At 51.0% G+C, this 11,246-nt stretch overlaps 1 protein-coding gene across 4 annotated transcripts in view; it reads left to right on the forward strand.

Annotated features, from left to right (window-relative positions):
- The window catches only part of USP11 (ubiquitin specific peptidase 11), a 15,160-nt gene extending 5,654 nt beyond the window's left edge, over window positions 1–9,506 (forward strand). For 3 of the 4 annotated variants that reach the window (XM_005871003.2, XM_014543503.1, XM_014543504.1), the window contains exons 2-21: window positions 1,161–1,270; window positions 1,441–1,571; window positions 1,849–1,966; window positions 2,337–2,482; window positions 2,589–2,650; window positions 2,772–2,871; window positions 3,213–3,386; window positions 3,510–3,668; window positions 4,025–4,249; window positions 4,379–4,462; window positions 4,579–4,673; window positions 5,616–5,822; window positions 6,485–6,537; window positions 6,719–6,964; window positions 7,079–7,149; window positions 7,344–7,456; window positions 8,346–8,495; window positions 8,580–8,695; window positions 8,815–8,903; window positions 8,987–9,506. In XM_005871003.2, coding sequence (XP_005871065.1) covers window positions 1,161–1,270; window positions 1,441–1,571; window positions 1,849–1,966; window positions 2,337–2,482; window positions 2,589–2,650; window positions 2,772–2,871; window positions 3,213–3,386; window positions 3,510–3,668; window positions 4,025–4,249; window positions 4,379–4,462; window positions 4,579–4,673; window positions 5,616–5,822; window positions 6,485–6,537; window positions 6,719–6,964; window positions 7,079–7,149; window positions 7,344–7,456; window positions 8,346–8,495; window positions 8,580–8,695; window positions 8,815–8,903; window positions 8,987–9,124 — 2,587 coding nt within the window. In that variant the 3' untranslated portion in view covers window positions 9,125–9,506. The remainder of the gene's footprint in view (window positions 1–1,160; window positions 1,271–1,440; window positions 1,572–1,848; window positions 1,967–2,336; window positions 2,483–2,588; window positions 2,651–2,771; window positions 2,872–3,212; window positions 3,387–3,509; window positions 3,669–4,024; window positions 4,250–4,378; window positions 4,463–4,578; window positions 4,674–5,615; window positions 5,823–6,484; window positions 6,538–6,718; window positions 6,965–7,078; window positions 7,150–7,343; window positions 7,457–8,345; window positions 8,496–8,579; window positions 8,696–8,814; window positions 8,904–8,986) is intronic. The other variant, XM_005871004.2, reaches the window with a different exon arrangement.
- The last annotated feature ends 1,740 nt before the right edge of the window (window positions 9,507–11,246 follow it).

Consider the following 11,246-nt stretch of genomic DNA (forward strand, 5'->3'; position numbering starts at 1 on the left):
GTGTGTCTGTGTGTAAATGAGCTTTTATGTTCAAGCCCTGGGATTGAACAGTAACAGTTAACGTTTATTTCACACTTAATATATGTCAGCTATTTTTCAGATTGGAAAATTTCTCAGGACATTTTACAAAGGCAGATGCCATCGGTCCTAACTGTTTAACCTAACAGCACATATAAAAGTTCCTCCTGTAAAATACCTGATGGAGCTGTATACTTAACAGTGGTTCAGATAGTAGATTTTGTTATATGTCTTTTACCACAATGTTTTAAAAAGTGAGCTAATCACCATAAGCTCAGATGTATTATAAAGCCAAAAGAAATCCTAAATATGAAAATGATGAAAAGTGGTGATATGTGATCTTTGAAGAAAACCTTATGGTTCTTTTAGCATTTAAAATTTTTTTCAGTTTCTGAGCAGATTTCCAGTTTACTAATCCATTTATTGGCTGAAGATTTTTGTCTCCATTTTTGGCCTGTTACAAACACTGCACAATTAATGAAGGTCTAAAACCTAATAACATTAGCTGCAAATAATTTAACTTTTTTGAGCCTAACTTAACTGTGTTACACCACAGTCTAATGAATTATTGTTTATTCTATAATAAAATCTCATGTTTCCCCAGCACTGTGGGTGTGGTGTTTTTCCCTTTTTTGAGCACATCTTCTTTTATTAATCAAATATCTTCTAGCATCCTAAGAAATTAGGTAATCTCACCCTGGCCGGGTTGTTCCATTGGTTAGAGCATCCCAAAAGGCCAAGGTTTCCGGTTCTATCCCTGGTCAGGGCACATACAAGAATCAATCAATGAATGCATAAATACATGGAACAACAGATTGATGTTTTTCTTTCTCCCTTCCTGTCTCTGTCTCTCAAATCAATAAATTAAAAACATTTTTAAGTTAGGTATCCAAATCTGAGTTTCACTGAGTAAGTTCTGCTTCTGAGTTCTATATGATGCTGAAACTTTTTTTAATTTGAATTCTAGGAGGAATTTCTTTTTAATTGAGATATAATTGACATATAACGTTGTGTCCGTTTCAGGGATATATGAAACTTGTCTTGATTTATAATGTGTTGGTACTTTTAGTCTAATAACCTTGGGAAGTGGTAAAACTAACCCCCGGACAACCATGTGACACCCTATTACTTCTCTGGTCTAGGTTCCTTGTGGATCAGGACTGGTACAAACAGTGGGAAGTGTACGTGCGGGAAGGAGACGAAGACCCCAGCACCATCCCTGGCTGTATCAATAATGCTAAACTCTTTGAAGGTACCAGGCCTCTGCCTCCCTATAGCAGCCTAGCCCTGGAATTCTTTTCCCTTCTGTCCCTACAAATGATCATAGCCCCTTCTCTGTTAGGTTATTGGTGACATGGCCAGATGACTCATCACTTTCCTTCCCTGATTCTTCCTCTGCCACCTCCCCCTACCCCCCCACAGACAACATAAATTGGCAACTCAAGAAGGGACTGGTGGAAGGTGAGGACTATGTGCTGCTCTCCACCACTGCTTGGAATCTCCTGGTCAGCTGGTATGGCCTAGAGCATGGCCAACCGCCCATTGAACGCAAGGTATAGTGGGTGGGGAGGGTGCTAGGAGGTAGATTTGGAGGGAGGGGGTAGAAGGAAGGCCTTATGAGCCCAAGATGGGTTCAGATCCATGTGTGTACATGTGTCTCCACATGTACTGTATAGATACACCTGTGCCTGCACTCCTCTCCCTTCATAGGTTATTATACAGGTGTCTGGTGTATCCCCTGTGTGTATGCCTGTGCCCCTCTGACCTCAGAGGTCTTTATGCACGTGTGTGTGGTGTGGGTACACTGTGTGTGCTCTTCCACCCTGCCAGGTTGTAGATTGGCGTGGCATCTGTGAGATCGAAGTGTACCCAGTAGAACTGCTGCTTGCCCAGCACAGTGATATGGACAAAACTCACACCGCTCAATTCAGCCAAACAGATTCCATTGGTGAGTCTAAGGGTCATGAGTGAGTTGGACTTCCCAGCCCTGGGTCATAGCTTGGTGACCTAACAATGCATGGGGTTCCGCTGTGCAGACTGAGCACTGGGCAGATTTCAAAGGACTGAGAAGGCATTGGTCAGGTGGGCAGAAGGCCTGAGAGGTCCCGAAGGTATGTGAGCTGCCTCCTAGCGGTAGCGCTGGGTGGCAGAGGGTATCTGCTGTGTGTCTCAAGTCCTGAGTATGGGTCAGCCATGGAGGTTGATTAGGACACAAAGTTTTGACCAGGGTCTGTGGGGATGAGGCGGGGTCTGGGGCCAAGATGGGTTGATTATTTGGGATCCCAGGACGACCTCAAATGTGTCCCTTCACTCTACAGACCTAGTTTTGCGTACCGCTCAAGATCAGTTCGTGGTGAGCCCCCAGGAAGAGACACGACTTTGGGTCAAGAACGCAGAGGGCTCCTTTGAGAGATTGTGCAACACACGTGTGTCACTGCGCGACGCTTCTCTCAAGTCCGGGCAGGTAAGGGTGGGGAGGACTTGTCTGCTCCCCAACGGTGCTCAGACGGGGAGGTGAGGGCTAGGTGCCCATCGGCCTTTCCCGTTTCTCTTTCTGTTCCTCCAACCAGTTGGTCGTCATGGAGACCCGAAGCAAGGATGGCACCTGGCCCAGCCAACAGACACGCGCTGCGTAAGCCCTTGGGATGTCTGGTCCAGAGCGGGGTCCCGCAGTAGGCAGAACAATGGAGTCCCTGAGCACGGTTCACCTGCACGTAGTAGGCCCTCAGCTGACAGTTTCTCATCCACCACAGGAGCAGCGGGGCAAAGGAGGAGGAGGAATTCCACGGCCAGCCAGGCATCTGTGGTCTCACCAACCTGGGCAACACATGCTTCATGAACTCGGCCCTGCAGGTAGGGCCATTAGGGCTATGACAGGCACAGCCACAGGGCTGGGCTTCAAGCAGTGGGGACTGAGGACAGGGTCGTCGGGGCAAGGGGCCACAAGTCTGACCTCACATGTTCACGTTCCTTCCTGAAACATCAATAGCTTCTCTTGCACTCGCCTCCTGCTTTCCTCCTCCTCCTCCCTCTTGTCTCTGCATTCTCCCCTACTCCTGCACCTTTCCTTGTCTCCATCCCTCTGCCCCTTCTCTCTCCTCCCCCTTCTCACTTCTTTTTCTCCGTTCCTACCTCGGTCACCTCTCTCTCCTCTTTTCCACCTCACTCTCTTGGCCCTGCCCCTGCCCCTGCAGTGCCTCAGCAATGTGCCCCAGCTCACCGAGTACTTCCTCAAAAACCGCTACCTGGATGAGCTCAACTTCTGCAACCCGCTGGGCATGAAGGGTGAGATTGCAGAGGCCTATGCGGATCTGGTGAAGCAGGCCTGGTCCGGCCGCCACCGCTCCATCGTGCCCAATGTGTTCAAGGTGCGATTCAGCCCTGGGCTGCCCCCCCCCCCCACACTCCCTCACATGCGCGGGAGCATACACACACACTTCCCTTGACTCCTAACTAACCTCTTGCACTGCTGGCCCTGTCCATCTTCTCAGACCAAGGTCGGCCACTTTGCATCCCAGTTTCTGGGCTACCAGCAGCACGATTCGCAGGAGCTGCTATCATTCCTTCTGGATGGGCTGCATGAGGACCTCAATCGTGTCAAGAAGAAGGAATACGTGGAGCAGTGTGATGCCGCTGGGCGGCCTGATCAAGTAGGTGCTCCTGAGAGCCCCATTAAAGCCACTAGGGCCTCTCCCTTGGGGCTTCTCTGGCTTCTCTTAGGATGTCCTACACCCCACCCCCAACTCAAACCTCAGTCCCAACCTTGGTTCCAACACCATATCTGCCCCCCACGTCCAACCCAAAGATAACCCCCACCCAGTCTGCTGCAGAAAACAAACCCCAGCCCTGACAGCAAAGGCTTCAGACAGCCCTGGCCCCTGGCCATTAACCTACCTCTGAGCTTTACCAGGGGCCCTAACTTAACTTTAACCCCATGCACATCACCTCAAACCATGGCTCCCCTACACCGAGCAAGCTCCACCACCCACCATGATGCTGTCCACAGGAAGTCGCTGTGGAAGCCTGGCAGAACCACAAACGGCGGAACGATTCTGTGATTGTGGACACTTTCCACGGGCTCTTCAAGTCCACGCTGGTGTGCCCTGATTGTGGCAACGTATCTGTGACCTTTGACCCCTTCTGCTACCTCAGTGTCCCACTGCCTGTCAGCCACAAGAGGGTCATGGAGGTCTTCTTTGTCTCTATGGACCCCCGCCGCAAGCCAGAACAGGTATGGTGACATGGGGACATAATGAGAGACATGTAGTCAGCTCGTCTGATTACTCCGCCATGCCTCAAGGGTCCTGCACTAACTCCCTACATGCTCTCCTGCTCTTTTGTGGTACTGTTTCTCCCGCAGCACCGGCTCGTGGTCCCCAAGAAAGGCAAAATCTCGGACTTGTGCCTGGCCCTAGCCAAGCACACTGGTGTCTCACCGGAAAGAGTGAGTGAGGCTCTGCGAGTGGAGGGAGGGAGGATGGGATTCAGGGACAGGGAGGTTGGAGGGCTTGTGGAGGGAGGCCCAGACTGACCAGCCCCTTCGCGGCATCCTGTTCCCAGATGATGGTAGCCGATGTGTTCAGTCACCGCTTCTATAAGATCTTCCAGCTGGATGAGTCTCTGAGTACCATCCTGGATCGAGACGATATATTCATGTGAGTGAGGGGCCCAGGGCAATTGGGGCTCCTCGGGGATATCTTTTGCTTAATCACATTCCCTCTCCCCTCCTCATTCAGTTGACAGGCACCTGCCCTGCACAAGTCTTTGGCCACGTGCTTCAGTGGGGCAGGGGCTTGGGGCCAGCAGTGGAGTTGGTGACAGATCCTAATACAGTGCATCTTCTTCCTTGTTGTGTGAGGGCGTTCCTGTTTATTTTATTCAGCATTTATTGAGCACCTCCTGTGTACCACTGACCTGCACTCCTTTCTCATACTCCAGTCCTCAAAAACACTAGATGCTTTCTGAACCTGAGAACATTCAAAACATTAAAATCCCCGGGTAACTAAAATAGAAAGCAGTTTATGAGTACAGAAGTTCTTTGAAACCAAACAGTGTTTTCCAAAAAGAAAACGTGTTTTTTTAAATAAATCTTTTATTGATTTCAGAGAGGAAGGGAGAGGGAGAGAGAGATAGGAACATCCATGATGAGAGCGAATCATCAGTCGGCTGCCTCCTGTACGCCCCACACTGGGGATGGAGCCCACAACTTGGGCATGTGCCCTGACCGGAGTCGAACCCGGGACCCTTCAGTTTGCAGGCCACCGCTCTATCCACTGAGCCAAATCAGCCAGGGCAAGAACACGGTTTTTAAATCCCTTTGTCAAAAGTTTTTGTTCACTCCCTCGGTGCTTTGGTAGCACCAAAGTACTTTAGAGACATCCCATAAAGCACCATTTCAATCATCGAACCATTTGCAAAGCACAAAACACTGGGTGACAAAATCAATGGAAAAAAATAGCCTTGCTCAGCAGGTGAGAATTAAAAAAATAAAGATATTTTCAGGCTATGAGGGGTGAGTGAGTGGAGCAACTGGGTCAGAGTCCGAGAGTCCCTCTTGGGTGTCCTGATCGGGCATGACCTGATGTCTACCCCCGCAGATACGAGGTGTCAGGCAGGTCTTCTATCACGGAGAACACCAGGGAAGACGTCGTGATCCCCATCTACCTGCGAGAACGTACCCCAGCCCGTGATTACAACAACTCCTACTATGGCCTCATGCTCTTCGGACACCCGCTTCTGGTGTCCGTGCCCCGGGACCGCCTCTCCTGGGACGCCCTGTACCACATCCTGCTATACCGCCTCTCGTGAGTTTGCCCTTCAGGGGACGGGGGTGGGGTCTCAATTGAAACCTGGTGTCTAGCTGCTTGGCTGCCATCTCCCACCCACGGCGATAAGACAGCTCACGCTTCATACAGCCAGAGAGGAGCATGTAGGTTTTTGCTTTGTCTAACCCTCTGGCTTGGCCACCGCCTCTCCTAGGAGCTAGGGATGCCAAGGTGTACCAAATGGACAAAATACAGACAACTTCATCTTGTGCTCATTGTCTTCTCGTATAGGCTTGCTTGTTTGTGTTTTTACCAGTGGTTTTGATTGGGTTTACAATCCAGAGTCCTTACTGAGTCTAGCAGAGCACTGCGCTTGGCATCTGGCTTAACCCTCCCTCATGTTACACTTACAACTCCACTCCTCACAGGCCTTCCCTGCCCGAAATTGACAGCAGATCAGGTGTCTGCTTGCCAGGGGCTTATCCCACTTAAGCTCCACACTCCTTCACTGAAGCACACCAGGTCCTCTGTTGTCCGGTGGTGTCTTCATGCGCTTCTGTGTCATCTAAGGCCTTCTGGGCTCTTCATTGACACTGTTTGTGTGGGAGCCTATCAGGGCTTCCCATCGCAGGCAGAGTCGGATCCTGGGCTCTGCCCTCCTCCCCTGTGCCCCTCCTGAGTGTCTCCTGCTCTTTCCATAGACGCTATGTGACCAGACCCAGCTCGGATGATGAGGATGATGGTGATGAGAAAGGTGAGGAAGAAGGCGAGGCTAGACAAGGATGAGGGTTTGTATAAGCGATTCCGTAGCCAGAGGAGGGTTAGGAGGAGGGGGTCAGGGTAAGCCTGACTCCCATAGAGTCTACCCGGATAGTCGCTACACTCACCCACTCGGCTGCACACACACCTATCTCTGACATCCTACCCTATCCTAGCAGATGTGGAGGGTGGTAAGAACATCCCCAAGCCTGGAAACGTGGCTGGGGGCAGCTCCCAAGACCCTGGGCCGGAGCAGGCTGGGCCCAGTTCCGGAGTCGCTGGTGGGAGCCGGGCCCCCACGGACAGCTCTCCTGGACCATCACACTGGCCCCAGAGAACACGGCGCAAGCACCTGTTCACCCTGCAAACGGTGAATTCCAACGGGACCAGCGACCGTTCCAACTTTAATGAGGATACTCAAGGTTTCTCCTTCAGCTGTGATCCAAAAAAAAAGGTGGGCGGGAGTGTGGGGGGGGGGGGGGACAGGAGGGGCTTTCTTCCTTGGTAGGGCCCATGATCACCTCCCTCGCCCCCAGCCCAGCCCTATATCGCCATCGACTGGGACCCAGAGATGAAGAAGCGTTACTATGACGAGGTGGAAGCTGAGGTAAACAAGGTCCTGGCGGGGAGGGGGGCACTTGCAGCTTTGTCCCTTTGTCCTTAACTCTTCACACATCCACCCAAGGCCTTCAAGCTGTGACCACAGAGTTCCTGCTCAGGGCCTTAGATTCCTGTCTTCAAAGTCCATGCTCTAAACCACTCTTTTATCTGCCCACACCCGCGGGCCACTCCCCACTGTAGGGCTATGTCAAGCATGACTGCGTGGGGTACGTGCTGAAGAAGGCTCCTGTGCGGCTGCAGGAATGCATTGAGCTCTTCACCACCGTGGAGACCCTGGAGAAGGAGAACCCCTGGTGAGGGACCGGGGCCTCTAGGGCTCTAGCTGGGTGGGACTGCCTGCCCAGGTCCTTTACCTCTAAATACACCTCTTTCTCCCCCGGCCCCCTCACTCAAACCCTCGTGTCACTCTGGCCACCGACACCCCAACTGTATTCCCACCTCGGAGCCTTTGCCTGGGCTGTTCTTTCTCCCAAGAATGCTTTTCCTCCGGTTCTGGCCAGGACTCCTTCATTTTATTCAGGTTTCCTATCCAGTGTCAGCTTATCAGATGTTCTCTTACCACCCCATCACCTCCGTCCATGACCTCCCAGTGCTCTTTACCTCCTGGCTGGGCATTACTCTTTCTGGCTCAGTAACACCACTTGAGGTCACATTCTAGATCCCCTTTTGCGTCACTATTTGTCTTATCTGTTAGAGTAAACCCCCTGAGGCTGAAGACAATGGTTATAATAGTGTGGGATGTGCAGTGGGTGCTCAAGAGATCCTTGCAGAATATAAACAAAACTTAAAGTGAGGGCCAAAAAGATCAAGCAGGTCTCACAAACAAGAGCATCTCTATGGAGCAGAAAGGGAACAGAAATACAAAGTGCCAAAGGATTGAGCAGGACAGCCGGTGAATGCCTGGTGAGCGAGTGAAATAGAAAACGAGGGGCCAGAGGTGGGCTCTGAAATAGGACTAGCACTGCCTCCTGGGCCAGAAACCAAACAAAAATACCCACCAGTACAGAAGCTTATGTAGAGCAGGTAATTGGTGAGCCCTTGAATGACACGTTAAGAGCCAACTAGAGGAACCAGCAGGCTGGAAATAAGATCAGCACCTCTGGGCTGGACAGGGCCCGTGAGGGCCACCTGCTACAAAGCATGCCCAGAAGGTGTCTGTACTGACTCGGGCTCTGTCTGCAGGTACTGCCCCAACTGCAAGCAGCACCAGCTGGCCACCAAGAAGCTGGACCTGTGGACACTGCCCGAGACACTCATTATACACCTGAAGCGCTTCTCCTACACCAAGTTCTCCCGAGAGAAGCTGGATACCCTTGTGGAGTTTCCTATTCGGTATGGAGCCCAGGGAGGCTGGCTGGGGGGACAGCGGGGAGTGGGGCCAAGGCAGGCTAGTATTAACCTTCCCCTCCCCCACAGGGACCTGGACTTCTCTGAGTTTGTCATCAAGCCACAGGACGAGTCAGCCCCAGAGCTGTACAAATACGATCTCATTGCCGTGTCCAACCATTATGGCGGCCTGCGTGATGGACACTGTAGGTGGCAGGGGCACGCCCTGGGTGGTAGGGTCATCAGGGTGGAAGGAGTAAGAGCACAAACCTGGACACCTCTTAGGGGCCAGGGCTGGGTGAGGACAACCCTCCCTCTCTTCCAGACACAACATTCGCCTGCAACAAGGACAGTGGACAGTGGCACTACTTTGATGACAACAGCGTCTCGCCTGTGACCGAGAATCAGATTGAGGTGTGACTTCCGTTCTCCCTTCTCCCCTTCTCCCGCCCCTCCCTCCACCCTGATCCACACTGACTCCTGTGCTCTCCCTGCAGTCCAAGGCCGCCTATGTCCTCTTCTATCAACGCCAGGACGTGGCACGTCGTCTGAAAACCAAGACCCAGCCTGGCCAATCTAACCCCCCAGCACCTCCTGCCTGTGACCCCATATCTGAGTCCATGGATATAAACTGAATAACCTCGGGCCTGCAGCAGGAAAGGAAGCTCTCTCTGCTCTCTTCCTTCTCCCCTCCACCCCTGCCCTCTTAACCGTGTAGATGCCCCGTGCCAGGCATCACAGGCTTAGTTGTGGCTACTGTTTTCTTGTGCGCCATATTGCTCTTTCCCGGGAAGAAGAGGTTGTGTCTCCTCCCGGCAGTGTGTTTCTGCCTGTGTTGCCCCTTAGAGCATTAACCTTCCCTTCTCTCCTGTATTTATGGTTGTTCTCCTTCCTGTGTCGTTAACCTGGGGTGTACTGAAGGGTGGTGGTGGTACACCTCAGCACAGAGTGTATTTTCTTATTGAGACCCTGTACTTTGCGCTGTGTATATATAAAGTGCCAGTGTGTCCCTCGGCACTGTGGGGTTGGTTTTTTTTGTTCACATGCTCACTAAGCACCTGTGGTGGGTGCTGCCTGGGTGCTCATTGAGTGCCAGCCTGTGCCAGGTGCTACTCTAAGAGCTTTTGAAGCACCATCAGCACACCACACACGATTCCCAGCACCAAGTGGCTGTGTTTTCCAGAGCATTTTACACATATTAACTCATGATCCTCACAGGAGTCAAGAGTTGTCATTTCCGGTTTGAGATGGGGAAACAGGTACAGAGGTCAAGCAATTGCTGAAGTTCTGTCAGGAGGTCAGCACACCTCATCAGTTACACTGGGGTTGGTCTCTGCAGGGGCCATTTGACCCCTGGGTCCGGGATGGGAATCTTTTTTCTGGACATGACCTGCGCTACAGCTGATGGGGAAGGTGCATCTGTTCCAGACAGGCATCCACTTGGGCAGATGTGTGGTTTCTGGGCATAAAAATACTATACAGACTGCCCCACAGGCCCCCCCCGTAGTGTCCTCTGGGAACTGCAGAGGTGGTACCCCTGGCCCATACCAGCCAACCTGAGAAAAATTGTGTTGCCCCTGTTCTTAGCCCCTATCCCACCATGACCCCAGCTCCCCCACCAGGCAGGATCCCTCCAGCCTCATCCCAGAGAAGAGTGAGCTAAAGAATCTATCATAGAAGGCTCTCACAGGTTCTCGTATAGTAGAAGCTTAAGAGGCCGTTTAAGCAGAAATCTCCCACCTGACCCCTCTTGTGAGTCCCAGCTATCACTTCAGGAATGGCTTCTGTGGACACAGCTGTGGGATGGAGCAACGTGGACAAATGCATGGTATCTGGATAGAGGACCCTAGTCCCTCACACTGAGGAAGGGAATCCAGCAGTTGAGGGACCATTTCCAGAGTCAGCCTCAACATTCCCCCCAGTCTGCTGCTGCACTAGGTCTGAAACCTACTTGGGAGGTCACTCAGCCCAGCATTACCCACCCACCAATCTCAGTCATGCAGTTGACACAGACAAAAAACAAAGTAGTTCCAAGGTGACTTAAAGGAAACAAATGCTAGTTTCTGGTCTGACTGGGTTCAGGAACTCAAAAGCTGTCATTTAAACAGGTAGGCTGTATGATTTAAACCAGGGGTCCTCAAACTTTTTAAACAGGGGGCCAGTTCACTGTCCCTCAGACCGTTGGAGGGCCGGACTATAGTTTTAAAAAAAACGACAAATTCCTATGCACACTGCACACACCTTATTTTGAAGTAAAACAAAACGGGAACAAATACAATATTTGTATTTGCATGTGGCCCGCGGGCCTTAGTTTGAGGACCCCTGATTTAAACACTATTACCCCATTTTGCAAATGAAGCAGGCTTGAAGAGTTGGTTCAAAATGGGCTGTAAGGACAGAAAGACCTCATTGCCTGTGGATAATTCCTCGTGGACAAAACCCTCCTAAAGTGAAGTCTTTTAAAATTACATCTCTGATTTAACCAAAGACATCGTAAAAAGACAACAAATACATAGAGCTGCCTCAGATAATTCTCACACCAGTGTAAACAAGCTGTGTTTATTTGTCATGGAAAGAATTATGAGTGAACAACACTTTTAAACTGAAAAAAAAATGAGTTGCAAAAGAACCAAGTACCTGGAGATTATTATGCTGAGGGAAATAAGCCAGTCAGAGAAAGACAAATTTATCACATGATCTCATTTATGTATGGAGTCCAATGAACAAAATAAACCGATGAACAAATAAGTCCAGATA

This window comes from Myotis brandtii, unplaced genomic scaffold (assembly GCF_000412655.1).
Source record: "Myotis brandtii unplaced genomic scaffold, ASM41265v1 scaffold327, whole genome shotgun sequence".
In the NCBI taxonomy this organism is placed as follows: domain Eukaryota; kingdom Metazoa; phylum Chordata; class Mammalia; order Chiroptera; family Vespertilionidae; genus Myotis; species Myotis brandtii.